Source organism: Eurosta solidaginis, chromosome 5, assembly GCF_040869045.1.
Source record: "Eurosta solidaginis isolate ZX-2024a chromosome 5, ASM4086904v1, whole genome shotgun sequence".
Lineage (NCBI taxonomy): Eukaryota > Metazoa > Arthropoda > Insecta > Diptera > Tephritidae > Eurosta > Eurosta solidaginis.
This window is the reverse complement of record NC_090323.1, coordinates 117,960,725-117,977,075: the sequence shown is the minus strand read 5'-3', so window position 1 is coordinate 117,977,075 and position 16,351 is coordinate 117,960,725. Positions and strand designations below refer to the sequence as shown.

General features: G+C 33.4%; 1 protein-coding gene across 17 annotated transcripts in view; it reads right to left on the bottom strand.

The window, feature by feature from the left end:
• Positions 1-16,351, bottom strand: part of LOC137253031 (alpha-tubulin N-acetyltransferase 1-like) — a 783,286-nt gene that overhangs the window by 652,411 nt on the left and 114,524 nt on the right. For 8 of the 17 annotated variants that reach the window (XM_067789271.1, XM_067789269.1, XM_067789270.1 and 5 more), the window contains one exon: positions 188-336. The exons of 5 other annotated variants lie outside the window; for them this stretch is intronic. In XM_067789271.1, coding sequence (XP_067645372.1) covers positions 188-294 — 107 coding nt within the window. In that variant the 5' untranslated portion in view covers positions 295-336. Of the gene's footprint in view, positions 1-187; positions 337-412; positions 432-5,078; positions 5,103-16,351 lie in introns of those variants that run through there. 4 more of the 17 variants (XM_067789272.1, XM_067789273.1, XM_067789277.1 and 1 more) reach the window with 4 other exon arrangements.

The window sequence follows — 16,351 nt, the reverse complement described above, 5'->3', positions numbered from 1 at the left end:
AGCCTGTGTACAAGTACAAGGTGTCTATAAAAACATAAACATTCCTTGATTTAACAGGGTTGCTTTCTATGTTCTGTTAAATTTAGGTGCTGAAATCTTTAAGCAAACTTTCACCTCATTTTTTTTTTTTGCGATTTGTGTTTATGCTTTGTTGGTTATAAAGTACTTTTTTAAAGAATGTACTTACAAGGCTCGTCTTCTATCCCCCCGAAACGTATGTGGCAGTAAATTTGATGAAACCCTCACAATCGGCTCAGTAAAAATGCTTTGAATATCGAATTTGAAATTGGCCATATAAAAAGATTATTTTTCTTCAAATGCAGATGGTTGGAATAACTGGAATTAAATGATATAATTTTACATCACCTTTTGTAAATTTATGTTAATTGATAAGTAGTTCAATAAAACAGACTCCTCTTAGTTGTTAGATAAACCCGTTTTATCTTAAACTTAAAATCAGTTCTCTGTACTGAAAAATGTTGTATAGGCTACCTTTTAATAAAATTGTTCTTGCATGTGCATAATGGCCGCGTCAGAATGAACTTTTTCATAAGGGTGCATTCAACGCAATCTTATGATGACAAGATGTTGCATTTGTAAATATAAAGGACTTCAGGCATGACATTTGAAACTTTTTTCGCCTTGCCCATGTACATACGAAATTCTTGTAGCACTGTTATAAACATTCTCACTATGCAGGGTAAGTCTTTCTCAAGTGAGCCCTGGATTTACGAAAGTCAATATTTTGGGATGATGTTTGGTCAGCGCCGAGTTCTGTGGTCGAGAAGAATACTGTATAAATTTCGTTGCGACATTCTGCACAGCTTTTTTGTAATTTAAAAAAAAAATTAATTTTTTTGGAAAATTTATTTTTTATCCGAAAATAAGCGTCCATATGAGACAATTTTCAAGATTCAACAGACATTCAAGTCCAGAGTAAAATTATTTTTTTTACAAAAATTGTTTTTGTGGTTGGTTTTTAATAAATTTTTTTTATAAACAATTGATTATTTAAACAATTTCTGCGCCATGTAGATGGAAACTTTAATTTTAAACAACAGGTTATACGATAACTATTTCTGGAATAATCTACGAAGTTTGAAAACATCGCCTTGTTTGAGGAAACCTGCAATATTTCTATAATTGAAGTAAAATATTAGGCTTTTTGACCAATTTTCTCTTTAAGTGCAAGTAAAAAAGTTAACTCAACTTGTTGTACCCTACTTTTCGCTAGGCTTCCTCAGGGTTGATCTATTTATTTTCAAAAAAAATATATACATACGATTATTAAACAAGTATCAACAAACATAAAACAAAATTTACAGAATTGAAATTAATGCTATTTTACACTAAATGTCATAAATCTGTACCATTCTTCACTGGAATCATTGTCATACTAAACTTTTGGTTATAAACATAAAAGGTATGTAGCGACAATAAAATCAGTATCTTCTTTTTTGTTTACTGATTTTTTTATTTTTCCCATTATTCTTAAACTCTCCAATGTGTATCGAGTTATTTTTAGTTACACATTGGAGAGTTTACGAATAATGGAGAAATGAGAAAATACAGTAAACAAAAAAGAAGATACTGACTTCATTGCCGCTACATACTCTTTATGTTTATAACCAAAAATTTATCATGACAATTATACCAGTGAAGAATAGTACAGTTTTATTACATTTAGTGTAAAACAGCATTAAGTTCAATCATGTAAATTTTGTTTTGTTTTTACGTGCATATGTATAGATACATGACTGTTTGTTTCTTGATACTTGTTTAATAAAGTGGAGTAAAATTTTTTACTTGCACTTAAACAGCAAATTGGCCAAAAAGCCTAATTTTTTACTTAGGCTGTGTGCGAGTTGACCTAAATTTCTACCTAAATAGGGAAAAAACCTAAATCACTGGAAACTGTCGGTAAGGCAGTGTAAAATAAAAATTTAGAATTTTTATGAGCAACTTAAATTCAATTGTCAAATTTCAAAAACAAAAATATTGAGTTTTTGAGCGGGGATTACCCTTATTGCTTTAAATGTATGAAAACATTTATTTGAAGCAATTTTTAATTAATAATTTATTTAATAATTTGGGAAAATTTAAACAATTTAAATTTAAATTTAAATTTTTCCCAAATTATTAAACAAAATATTAATTTTTCAATATTGTATATGCAAATAAATGGCTCTTGTCCATTCAATTTAAGTAAATCATAGATCATAGAGCGATGATCCCTGCTGCGATTAAGGTCCGATCGATTGTAAGTGATGGTGAGCTCAATTTTGTTCAAGCTGATGTTGGCGATACAAGAATTGGATCCTTCTCAAATATGGGCCGCAATCTGAACATATTTGGCGGTCAAGTGCACTAATTGGCCTAGAGAAGTTATTGGAGGCGTACCAACATCACAGTATTGAATTCGAGATTGTGGAAAATGCCACTGTGCACATGCTCCACTATGTCCGAAAAAAAACCTTATAAAACGGAGCCACTGCATTTTCTTGAACTGCTATCTTGGGATGGGTACTTACCGCAGACCCTAGTTGACCTCTGTTCTTTTTAAGCGTGAAAACGCATCAAAAATACCAATTTTCCCGTATTGTTATTATTTTCTTAGCAGAAATAAACAATTTAGGTTTTCAAATCAACTCGCACAGTTTTGACAGCTTTTTCCTAAATTATTGCAGTACTGGAAAGTTCCAGTGGAATATTAGTTCAGGTACCTAAAATTTAGGCGACTCGCACCCAGCCTTAAATTATAAAAATAAATTGACCGGAAAATACATCTAATTTTTTTGTCAAAAAAGAAAAAAAATTAATAATCATTGTTTTCGTTGATATTACATACGAACATATTGGTTAAACCGAGTTTGCATATAAAGAGATTATCTTCATTTTCGTACCTAACTTCTTATCCTTAATTATATAACTAGATTTCCCATACGAAATTTCCCTTTGATAATCGGTAGTTATGATCAAAATTTAAAAATGCGTTTTTTCTATAGTAGAAGTTCCACATCAAAGTGTAATGTCTAACAGGACGCACAAAATAAAAGAGAAACGTAAAAATTTTACAGAAAAAATCTAGTTCCAAGGGATGGAACAAAAACACGTAGATTATCTATTGACAAGTGTAAACGTGGTCTTAAGAGTGTTTCAAAATAAAAATAAAACTTCTAGTATTTCTGATTTGCATCATGATTCGGATTATTCGGTGGAAAATATTTGACCCAACATAAGTTCGAAAAACTTAAATCTAGCTACCGACGTTTGAAAGTTCCATTTTTCGCTTACTTGGAAATTTGGAGTTAATGGTATGTTTGATGCCTAAGGTGGTATTAAAACAAAAAGAAATATGACTTCCTCAACAAAATCAAGCGACTAAAAAATGGATTAGTTAGTTCTTCTTCACTAATGTCGAGCAATACCCCATCTTAGGAAAAAAGAAAAATGTTTTTCTAATCTGAAATTCTAATAAAATTTAATGACATGGATATTACCGCGGAACAATTAATGCGTTACAAATATTAATGGATACTGTAAATAGTGCCGAGAATACTTTGGCAAATATTTAATTCGAAAAAAAGTATGAGCATTTAACTAGGGTTACGTACCCAGAAGGAAAAATAAGGTTCTTTTTTAATAATGAATGAAAGTCCTCTAAAAATGAAAAAAACAAAGAAATGCTCTCAGTTGTCAGTGACAATAGACGTAAATGTGGTCTACATACTTTTATATTCTTTAAGTAAATGTATCTGCACATTTATGCTATACCAGATAAACAATATTTCTTATTTGTTTTTAATGCTTAGATCGTTAGTCACTGACCACCAGGTGCAGTTGGTTAAACGGTCATAACTTTTTTCCAAAGAAATATTTGACTAAGTATTCTCGGTATTTGCAGAACATTAATAACACTGTGCAACAGTCGGCTGGTTATTGGACCAAATTCACTTTTTTGTAGAGAGACTGAGGCTTAAGTAGACAAAGTGCTATTTCCGTTTTTCGAAGTTAGCCTCCAAAAAATAGATATCGTGTTTCGAAGTTCGAAAATCTACATTTCGAAATTTTTTTTTTTACTAACGCGTTGAGCAAATTAAACAAGTAAAAATGTGTTCGCGGTTCGCCTTTTTCTTTTATTTGAATGGCTGAAACATTTTTTTTTTAAAGATTTTGTATAACAGCTGTTATACGAGGTGAATTCAGAACTTCGAAAATATGAAAAACCTCATATTTCTGAATTTTCGCAACCCATATAAAACATCTTAATTTGGCTGTGAAGGTCGTTAAATGACGTTTATTTTGATATGCATATCTTTAAACTTTATGAAGAAAAATTTGGCAAAACCCCTGTTTAAGTGAAAAAATTCCTTTTTTTACCAAAAATTTATTTTAACCACCACAATTTCCAGCTGGTAAAACTATTCAATATTAAATAAATCATAAACTTGCATTAAATGTGCTATTTTCAAATCAAAGCACATCGTTTTTAAACGGTTTTATTTAGCTTGAGTTGACAGGCCGGCCGTTGTGAACGAATCTTGTAATTGAAATTTAAGTAACTTCCCGATAAGCTACAAGCTTGAAACTTGGAATATAGTTCAAAACCCGATGACAATGCAATAATAAGAAAAAAATCGCCGCTAGGTGGCGCAAGGATCGAGATATTCGCAAAATTCGCATTCGATTTGGCTCATATTTGGAACACATAATACATGCAAGAATAGAAATCCACCTGTGAAAAAAAATCGCTGCTAGGTGGCGCATGGATCGAGATATTCACAAAAATCGTATTTGTGGTCCGATTTGGCTCATATTTGGAACACATAATACATGCAAGAATAGAAATCGACCTGTGAAAAAAAATCGCCGCTAGGTGGCGCATGGATCGAGATATTCACAAAAATCGTATTTGTGGTCCGATTTGGCTCATATTTGGAACACATAATACATGCAAGAATAGAAATCGACCTGTGAAAAAATCTCGCCGCTAGGTGGTGCATGGATCGAGATATTCACAAAAATCGTATTTGTGGTCCGATTTGATTTGGTCCATATTTGGAACACATAATACATACATGAATAGAAAGCGACCTATGATGCCCGATTTGGCTCATATTTGGAACAAATATTGCATACAGTCCAGTAGAAGTGACATCAAAATATTTTGAAGTTGGAGGAGGGACAAGCATACGTGGCGCAGACGAGTAAAGTCTTTGGAAGGATTATGTATTGAGGACTTAGGTTGTAACAAAATGTCAGGAAAGAGTCCTGGTAATAATGAGTCACTAAATGAACTAAATAGAATGAGAAATAACACGCAATTAAATAAAGAGTAAAAACTTGAAAATAAAGTAATTAAAAAATTTTTTTTTAAGTTAAACGGTTTTATTGAAAACAATACTTACATGAAATAATAATAATACGAAAAGCTAGAAAATAATTAGGTAGGTCCTAGGTACTAGTCATCACACTCCTTATCAATCTATGGCGTTGATCAGACAATTAAATAAAAGCGTTGGACGCGTCATATTTCTATTGATAGTCATAAGTAAACCCAACTGAACCTTAATCTCATCACATTTTTAGAAATTTCACGCGCCCAACGCTTTTATTTAATTGTCTGATCAACGCCCTAGATTGATAAGGAGTGTGATGACTAGTACCTAGGACCTACCTAATTATTTTCTAGCTTTTCGTATTATTATTATTTCATGTAAGTATTGTTTTCAATAAAACCGTTTAACTTAAAAATTTTTTATTTTATTTTATTATACTTATGAGCTCTTAACAGTACTTATGTCCACTGTGCTTCTCAACAAATGATGTTTATCAAGTGTGCGATGCTTTTAAAGTGAGTAAATGAAGCAGTGAAGTGAAGCAATTCTGCAATCGAACTTGTCTTTTGTGTGCGCTAAATTTATTATTAAAACAAGTTTGGTAAGTACTACTCCAGTAGTGTAATCACTCTATACGCTGTATTTTGATCAGCCGATTATAAAAGGCGAGTCGTGGGCTCCAAACAAGATATGCCAAAAATGGTATACCAAAGAAAATAATCGACTGCCCTTTGAGTATAACTATTTTTAAACGGTTTTATTTAGCTTGACTTGACAGGCTGACTGGCGGGCACGAATTTTGTAATTGAAATTTAAGTAACTTCCCGATAAGCTACAAGCTTGAAACTTGGAATATAGTTCAGAACCCGATGACAATGCAATAATAAAAAAATTCCGATAGGTGGCGCATGGATCGAAATATTTCAAAAAATCGTATTTGTGGTCCGATTTGGTTCATATTTGGAACACATACTGCATACATGAATAGAAAGCGACTTATGAAAAAAATCACCACAAGATGGCGCAAGGATCGAGATATTCAAAAAAATCGTACTTGTGATCCGATTTGCCTCATATTTGGAACACATAATACATACAAGAATAGAAAGAGACCTATGAAAAAATTCCTCGCTATGCGGCGCAAGGATCGAGATATTCAAAACATCTTATTTGTGGTCCAATTTGGTTCATATTTGGAACACATTACACATACATGAATAGAAGGCTACCTATGATGTCCGATTTGGCTCATATTTGGAACAAATATTACATACAGTCCGGTAGAAGTGACATCAAAATATTTTGGAGTTCGAGGAGAGACAAGCATACGTGGCGCAGAGTCGAGTAAAGTGTTTGGAAGGATTATGTATTGAGGACTTAGATTGTAACAAATTGTCAGGAAAGAGTCCTTGTAATAATGAGTCACTAAATGAACTAAATAGAATGAGAAATAATAGGCAATTAAATAAAGACTAAAAACTTGAAAAAAAATAAAATAAAAATTTTTAGTCAAACGGTTTTATTGAAAACAATACTTACATGAAATAATAATAATACTAAAAGCTAGAAAATAATTAGGTAGGTCCTAGATACTAGTCATCACACTCCTCATCCATCTAAGGCATTGATCAGACAATTAAATAAAAGTGTTGGATTTTTTTTTATAATTTTTTTTAGATGTATATAACAGAAGCACTTGTTATGTATGTTTAAATTACCGTATTGGAGATAACCGGATAAAACGTCCCAAAAGAGAGTGCATTGAAAGTTTGTATGTGCGTCTGTCAAGACCACATAGCCATAACATTCCCGCACCTCCCAGAAGAAGCCCTTGTCAAGCAACGCTGGAAACAGCTTCTGTGCATATTGCATACGAAGGCGATGAGACGTTTGTTCCATCTGAATCAACTGGATTAGTGAGGCTCATTACACAACGGGAGAATTGGCACAATTTTTAAAGTATGGAACCCACTTGACATCAGATGTAAGAACGTCGGGCTATCGTGACTGGCAAGCATAAACAATATTTTACTGTAAATGATGCTAACCCGTTTACCTTTTGCCATGATGTCGCCGGATTGATGAACGGCATGAGTATAAATCATAATCCACCCGATTGGCGCCTCTTCGTAGATTCTAACAAAGACAGTTTAAAAGCAGTCTTGTTATACAAAGAAAAAATTATTCCACCAGTCCCACTAGCGTACAATACAGACAGGTTTGAAACATACAACAACTTGAAAGTCCTTCTCAATTACATACAGTACGAGCAATACTATAAAAAAGATTGGCCACTTCGATATGAATATACTGTTGGGAAAGCAAATGTTATAAACAGTCCTCTAGTAAGTCGTGAGGAAATCTTGATTCCGCTACTACATATAAAATTGGGACTAGTAAAAAACTTTGTCAAGTCATTCATTAAAACCAATGATGCCTCAAAAGCGTGTCTGAGACAAATGTTTCCTAAACTTTCTTGCGCCAAAATTGAAGCAGGTTCGTATTTAAATTACATATTCACATGCCTTTGATTTACAGATTTTTATATATTTTAATACATGTTTAGGTATTTTTAACGGTTCGGACATTCGAAAGATGATAAAAAGCGAAGATTTCACTAAAACCTTAGATACTAATGATGCGATTGCTTGGGGTGCGTTAAAGGTTGTTATTACTAAGGTTCTTGAAAATTAGCGTGATGACAATTTTCGAGAGTATGTCAACAACCTCGTGGAAGCGTTTTCAAAAACACACGTTCATATGTCTTTAAAAGTGCAATTGATGCATGCTCATCTCGACTGGTTAGAGGACAACTTTCTTCCGAATCCGATGAAATGGAGTCTTGATACTGTAGCAACAACACTGTGCTTTTGAAATTCTTTCATAATTATAGCTAGTTGGCATTGATTTTTAATTGTAATATTTTTTCTTGCCATCAATTTTTTTCTTATATTGTCATATTGTAATTGAATTATTACAATTAAATAATTTATCGTGTAATTTTTAAATAGATATAAAATTAAAATATTTTTTATATATCGGTTTTGTTTTATTTTAAACAACGCGATAAAGTGGTGACCCCGAAAAAATTGTATACGCAATTTAAAAACGTTTTAAAAAGGGAGCGGTCTTTGTCGCATACGCATCACGAGACGATACGGAAGACAACGCTACAAACAAAATCTGCGGTTGTGGAGTTCCGCATCAAGTTCATCATCAATCAACAATTGAAAAACAACAATTCTAAAATAAATTAAATTGTAAATTTGTGTACAAATTTTTGTAAAATATGACATTATTTAGATCACCAACTCGTAATGATAATATAGAACATCAAGAACAGATCGTACCAGGTATTGCACCTTCAACACCAATTCAAATTTATATACAGAAATTCCCACCGTTTTGTACCAAAAACCCAGCAGTATGGGTTTTTCAAATTGTTTAATAGCCTTATGTATATTTCTTGTTGAAAATAAATAGATCACCCCTGAGGATGCTAGCAAGCCTAGCGAAACGTAGGGTCGAACAAGTGGATTAATCTTTTTTACTTGCACTTAAATAGCAAATTGGCCAAAAAGCCTAATTTTTTACTTAGGCTGTGTGCGATTTGACCTAAATTTCTACCTAAATAGAGAAAAAACCAAAATCACTGGAAACTGTCGATAAGGCAGTGTAAAATAAAAATTTAGAATTTTTATGAGCATACTTTTGAAACTAAATTCAAATGTCAAATTTCAAAAACAAAAATATTGATTTTTCAATATTGTATATGCAAATAAATGGCTCTTGTCCATTCAATTTAAGTAAATCATACACTGAAAGAAAAAGACTGCTAAAATCAACCGAAATACGGGTCAATTTCTCAGGGGGCCCGATATTTAGAGGTACTAAGACATTTTTTTTTAATTCAGGAGAGTCTTTAGTTGTTCCATGTGCAAATTTTAAGCCGAATTTCAAAAGCAACGAATACTGATAATGATTTTTTGCCTGGGCCTAAGGAGACAATAAAAACATCAGACAAAAATGTGTTTCTCAGAGGGCCCGCGATTTAGACGTACCAACACATTTTTTTTATTCAGGAGAGTCTTTAGTTATTCCATGTGCAAATTTTAAGCCGAATTTCAAAAGCAACGAATATTGATAATGATTTTTTCCCTGGGCCTAAGGAGACAATAAAAACATCAGACAAAAATGTGTTTCTCAGGGGGCCCGCGATTTAGAGTACTAAGACATTTTTTTTTTAATTCAGGAGAGTCTTTAGTTATTCCATGTGCAAATTTTAAGCCGAATTTCAAAAGCAACGAATATTGATAATCATTTTTTGCCTGGGCCTGAGGAGACAATAAAAACATCAAAGAAAAATGTGTTTCTCAAGGGGACCGCGATTTAGAGGTACTAGGACATTTTTTTTTAATTCAGGAGAGTCTTTAGTTGTTCCATGTGAAAATTTTAAGCCGAATTTCAAAAGCAATGAATATTGATAATGATTTTTTGCCTGGGCCTAAGGAGACAATAAAAACATCAGACAAAAATATGTTTCTCAGAGGGCCCGCGATCTAGAGGTACTAAGACATTTTTTTTAATTCAGGAGAGTCTTCAGTTGTTCCATGTGCAAATTTTAAGCCGAATTTCAAAAGCAATGAATATTGATGATTTTTTGCCTGGGCCTAAGGAGACAATAAAAACATCAGACAAAAATATGTTTCTCAGAGGGCCCGCGATTTAGAGGTACTAAGACATTTTTTTTTTAATTCAGGAGAGTCTTTAGTTATTCCATGTGCAAATTTTAAGCTGAATTTCAAAAGCAACGAATATTGATAATGATTTTTTCCTGGGCCTAAGGAGACAATAAAAACATCAGACAAAAATGTGTTTCTCAGGGGGCCCGCGATTTAGAGTACTAAGACATTTTTTTTTTTTTTAATTCAGGAGAGTCTTTAGTTATTCCATATGCAAATTTTAAGCCGAGTTTCAAAAGCAACGAATATTGATAATGATTTTTTGCCTGGGCCTGAGAAGACAATAAAAACATCAAACAAAAATATGTTTCTCAGGGGGCCCGCGATTTAGAGGTACTAAGACATTTTTTTTTTAATTCAGGAGAGTCTTTAGTTGTTCCATGTGCAAATTTTAAGCCGAATTTCAAAAGTAATGAATATTGATAATGATTTTTTGCCTGGGCCTAAGGATACAATAAAAACATCAGACAAAAATGTGTTTCTCAGAGGGCCCGCGATTTAGAGGTACTAAGACATTTTTTTTTTTAATTAAGGAGAGTCTTTAGTTATTCCATGTGCAAATTTTAAGCCGAATTTCAAAAGCAACGAATATTGATAATGATGTTTTGCCTGGGCCTAAAGAGACAATTAAAACATCAGACAAAAATGTGTTTCTCAGGGGCCCGCGATTTAGTGTACTAAGACATTTCTTTTTAATTCAGGAGAGTCTTTAGTTGTTCCATGTGCAAATTTTAAGCCGAATTTCAAAAGAAACGAATCTTTATAATGATTTTTTGCCTGGGCCTGAAGAGACAATAAAAACATCAAACGAAATGTATGTTTACATGAATCCGAAATCGTAAAGTTTTCGTGGTGACACTGATGAAGGTTCATCTTCAAAAAGTCTTCCAACAATACCACCAACTCTATATCAAAGTCCAGATATTTAAACTTCGACATCGGTACCGTGAATAATGAGTTTTTGCGATATGAAGAAGTCGACGAATTAATTCGTCGATGTAATCAAAGGTGTCCTGTTATTTTTCCACGTGATTGTCATGACGAGGCATTTCCTACCTCGTTGTTAAACAGAATCTTGCCAAATGGAGAGAAAGTGGAGCGTGACTGGTTAGTGTGGAGTGCCAGTAGCAATGCTTTTTATTGTCTACCATGTCGTCTATTAAGCACCAATACTTTAAATCGACCTAAAATTTGTTCTGCGGATATTCGAAATTCCAGGTATGAAAGAAGCTATACGATAAACTGCCATCACACGAAAATACTCAAGATCACATCAAATTTTATATTCAATGGAGATTTTACAAAATCTAATTCAAAAGGAGGCTACAATTGATACACTTATCAATGACCAGCTAATCACTGAAACTCAAAAGTGGAAAGAAATTTTATATAGAATTTTGGACACTATTTTATTTTTGGGTGAAAGAGGCCTAGCTTTCAAAAGAGGGAAAGTATATATCTTGGTGAACGAAACGATGGAAATTTTTTGGGCATCTAAGATCTCATAAGCCAATATGATCCGATACTTAGAAGTTAGGATTTCACAACAGCAGCACAAACGTTTACAAGTTCACTATCATGCCCCAGACATTCAGAACGAGTTTACAGAAATTTGTGGAAAACACGCAAGGGAAACTATATTAGATCAACGCAAGAAAGCCAAGTAACAAACTTTACCATTCAAGAACGATTTTTGACTTTCGTGAATTGTAACCAAAAAACTGGTCAGAAAATCGCTGATCTAATTTTCAATACTTGATTGAAGATTGTCGTGCATAAGGGTACGATAACGACGCCAATATGAAAGGAGCTTACAACGGAGAACTACGTCACATTCTCGACAAAAACTCGAATGCTGATTACTCGCCTTGCGCAACCCACAGTCTCAATTTATGTGGTGTTGATGCTGCAGAATGTTGTACGGCTGAAATTACTTTCTTCGGAGTTGTACAAAAATGTTTTACTATTTTCACCAGCACTCCACAACGATAGGAAATCCTCAAAAAAATGTACCGAGCTCTCTTTGACTGCACAAGCATACGGAGATTTTACCGGCATTCTCAAGTACATCAACAAGTTCGAATGTATTTTGCTATCCTCAATTTTGTTCAAAATACTGACTACCGTTAAAACGTCGTACTCCAAGCTAGAGACGCCACCACAGATGTTGAGGTCCGACGTCTGGTTCCTACCATAAATTCAGAAAACAAAAATTCGGAAACATGTTTTTTCAAGAAAGCATTAGTCAGAACCCTTTTTTCAGAAAGCCAAAATTCAGAAGTCAAAAATCCGGAAACAAAAATTCAGAAATCAATATTCAGAAGTCAAATTTCAGAAGCCAAAATTAAGAAGTAAAATTTTGCGCAAAATTTTATGTTTTTTTTTGCTGCCTGATTACTTTCTGAATTTTGACTTCTGAAATTTTTTTTAGCCTGGAACACAGCAACGTCGATAGAAGGCGTCATATCCAATAGAATTATGGAATATGTATAATATCACCATTGGGTGAAGTCCATACAAATAATTATATCTAAAGGTGGCACAACGTCATTCGAAGTGCGTTTGGGACGTACCCTAACATATTTAATTTCATAAATAAAATAAAAAACGAACATACAATAACAGAAACAAAACTGCAGCAATTTTTAACTGGAGGCGAGCCATATCGGAAACGCAAGATAAAATATAAAGACTTCGTTTTCTTAATATTGTAAATTCATTTGAAAATGATAAATGCAAAAAGATTTAATTAATTACATGTTTGCTATTGCACACAATATAAAATTTTAGATTTTACTACTTTTTTATATGTACATAATTCCTTCCAAATAAACAAACGTTTCTGAATTTTGAGAAAAATTTTATGTTTTTTCTGTCGTCTGATTACTTTCTGAATTTTGCCTTCTAAAATTTGACTTCTGAATTTTCACTTCTGAAATTTGGCTTCTGCAATTTGACTTCTGAAATTTGTCTTCTGAAATTTGACTTCTGAGATTTGAGTTCTGAATTTTGTCTTTCTGAAAATGGGTTCTGACTAATGTTTTCTGAAAAATGTGTTTCTGAATTTTTGTTTTCTGATTTTATGGGGGGCACCGCGACATCTAGATGCCTTATAAGCTGATTTGAAGTTGATCAGGAACCAATGGGAGACAATTTTAAACGAATGCAAAACAGTTGCTATTCAATTGAATATCTCGACATAGCTTCCGGACATTCGTAAGAGAAAACCCAAAAGACGATTTGAAGATAATGGAAATTAGATGATTACGAATGATCCAGAGTCTGATTTTAAAAACAATACATTCTTGGTGATCGTTGAGTCGGTAATCACTGGCATTACTGAACGATTTGTATCTATGAGAAATTTGAACGAGACGTTTTCCTTTTTGTGGCAATTTGAAGACATGGATGAAACTACGTTTCGGGCGAGCGCAGCAAAATTTATTGAAAAATACAAGTCGGACGTTTCTCAAAGGTTAGAATGCGAAATAATTCACTTGAAACACATTTACGAAGCAAATTTTTATAAAGGTCTGTCACCATTGGAATCGCTAAATGCCATCTATGTTCAAAATCTGTATACAATTTTCCCCAACATTTGTGTTGCTTTACGTAACTTTTACACTATACCTGTTACTGTAGCTAGTGCAGAATATTCTTTCAGCGTCCTTGCAAGAATCAAAAACTTTCATATATCGTGTTCATCTCAAGAGCGAGTTTCAGGACTTCCCACGCTTTGTGTTGAATCCGTTTCGGCAAGACAGTTAAATTTTGATATTATTATAAAAAAATTTTGCAGCGAAAAAAGAAAGAAAAGCCACTCTTTGATATCCGAACCTTCTATATTGAATAATTAAAATTTATAATCATCATTATATTTATCAGAAATGTTACCAAATACATAACTAGAAAACATTATTTGAAACAATATGTGGCTGTTAAAAGAGAATTTTATTTCTACGTTGCAATAAAACAGTATAAATAGTAAATATTCTGTGTTAATTTAATTTTCACCTCTTAGTCCAAAAATCATTTAGTTGATGTGGCAAACATTTTTTTGATGTAATCCATCAATAATGATTCATGAATGAGACGTTATTAATTCAAATTTATCAAATGTATTAGTGGTTTTTTTATAGGGGGGCCCTAAACTTGTTTAGTCCCGGGGCCGGATTTTCTCTCTACGGCCCTGGCGACAACACTGTGCTTTTCGAATTCTTTCATAATTATAGTTAGTTGGCATTGATTTTTAATTGTAATATTTTTTCTTGCCATCCAATTTTTTCTTATATTGTCATATTGTAATTGAATTATTACAATTAAATAATTTATCGTGTAATTTTTAAATCGATATAAAATTAAAATATTTTTTATATATCGGTTTTGTTTTATTTTAAACAACGCGATAAAGTGGTGACCCGAAAAAGTTGTATACGCAATTTAAAAACGTTTTAAAAACGGAGCGGTGATCACTAAACGATACGGAAGACGAAACGCTACAAACAAAAGCTGTTGGTTGGTTGTGCAGTTCCGCATCAAGTTCATCATCAATCAACAATTCAATAACAACAATTCTAAATTAAGTTAAATAGTTTGTAAATTTGTGTACACATTTTTGTAAAATATGACATTATTTAGATCACCAACCCGCAATGATAATATAGAACATCAAGAACAGATCTTACCATCATTGAATGTACATGCAGCGACTATACAGAAATTCCCACCGTTTTGGACCAAAAACCCAGCAGTATGGTTTTTTTCAAGTTGATACCATTTTCTCATTACATCGCATAACTGCGGATGAAACAAAGTTTAAACACCTCCTTGCTAGTATTGATCCAGGTGATGTGTTGGAATCTGCATCCCCTGGGATGAAGTACGAAACTTTGAAGGCACGTATCATTGCTGCTTTCAGTGAATCTTCTGAACGCAAGCTTAAACGCCTTTTAAGTGGTCAAGTTATGGGTGATCAACAACCTTCCCATTTTCTACGAACGTTGCAGAGCTTAGGTCGCGGTCAAGTTGATGATAATGTTCTGAAATCGCTATTTTTAGAACAGTTGCCTGAAAATGTACGGGCAATTCTCAGCATCAGTGATCAGCAATATATTAATAAACTTGCAGAACAAGCTGACAAATTTATGGACATGGCTCGTCCAGCAAATATTGCCACTTTAGACAACCAACAGGGTGAATCGCCTTTAGAAAACATTTCAAAGCAAATTGAAGCGCTTGAAAAACGGGTTTCAGCTCTTAATCATAGTAAAAGCAAATTTCGTCGAAGATCTCGATCACGCCATCGATCTGCAAGTCAGAGTAACAATCCGAACTACTGTTGGTATCACAATTGGTTTGGTAATAAGGCTTCAAAGTGCATAGCACCTTGTAGTTCTGTAACAAAAAACTAAACAGCGTTTCGGATCTCGCGGCACCCGATATCGCATATTCTACGTCTGGCCGCCCATTCGTTTATGATAAATCAACTAGAAACAATTTTTTGATTGACACTGGAGCTGATATCTCTGTAATTCCCATGGATAAATCTTTATCACAAAAATGTGTAGAAGGTGGCGTCCAACTTTTTGCTGCAAATAGTACGCCAATTAAAACTTTTGCTACCAAAATATTTCAATTTGATCTTGGACTTCGCAAATCATTTTCTTGGTTGCTTGTTGTAGCAGACGTTACTAAATGCATCATTGGGTCTGATCTCCTCAAACGTTTTCATTTGTTGCCGGATTTAAAAAATTGCAAATTAGTTGACGGAAAGACACTTTTGAGAGCACCTGCTAAAATTTCTGTTGAGCCATAATTGGGTATAACAACAATTTTAAAGGACAACAGGGTCTATCATAAATTGCACTTTTTCAGTGCAGTAAAAATAATGTTTTTCATCACATTGAGACTACAGGTCCTCCAGTTTGGGAAAAAGTAAGACCATTGGATTCAAAACGTTTAGCCATTGCAAAAAGGGAGTTTAAGTTTATGTTAGCCAATCATATTATTCGAGCATCAAAAAGTAGTTTGTCCAATCCGCTTCATATGGCTCCAAAAGCAAATGGAGAGTGGAGACCATGTGGCGACTATCGTTTGCTGAATAAAATAACCGTTCCAGATGTATCCTATTCCCTTCATCACAGATTACGTACACAGTCTTCATGGACGCAAAGTTTTCTCGAAGTTAGATCTTATTCGGGCATACCATCAAGTGAATGTTAATCCGCAGGATATAGATAAAACGGCTATTATTACGCCGTTCGGTTTATT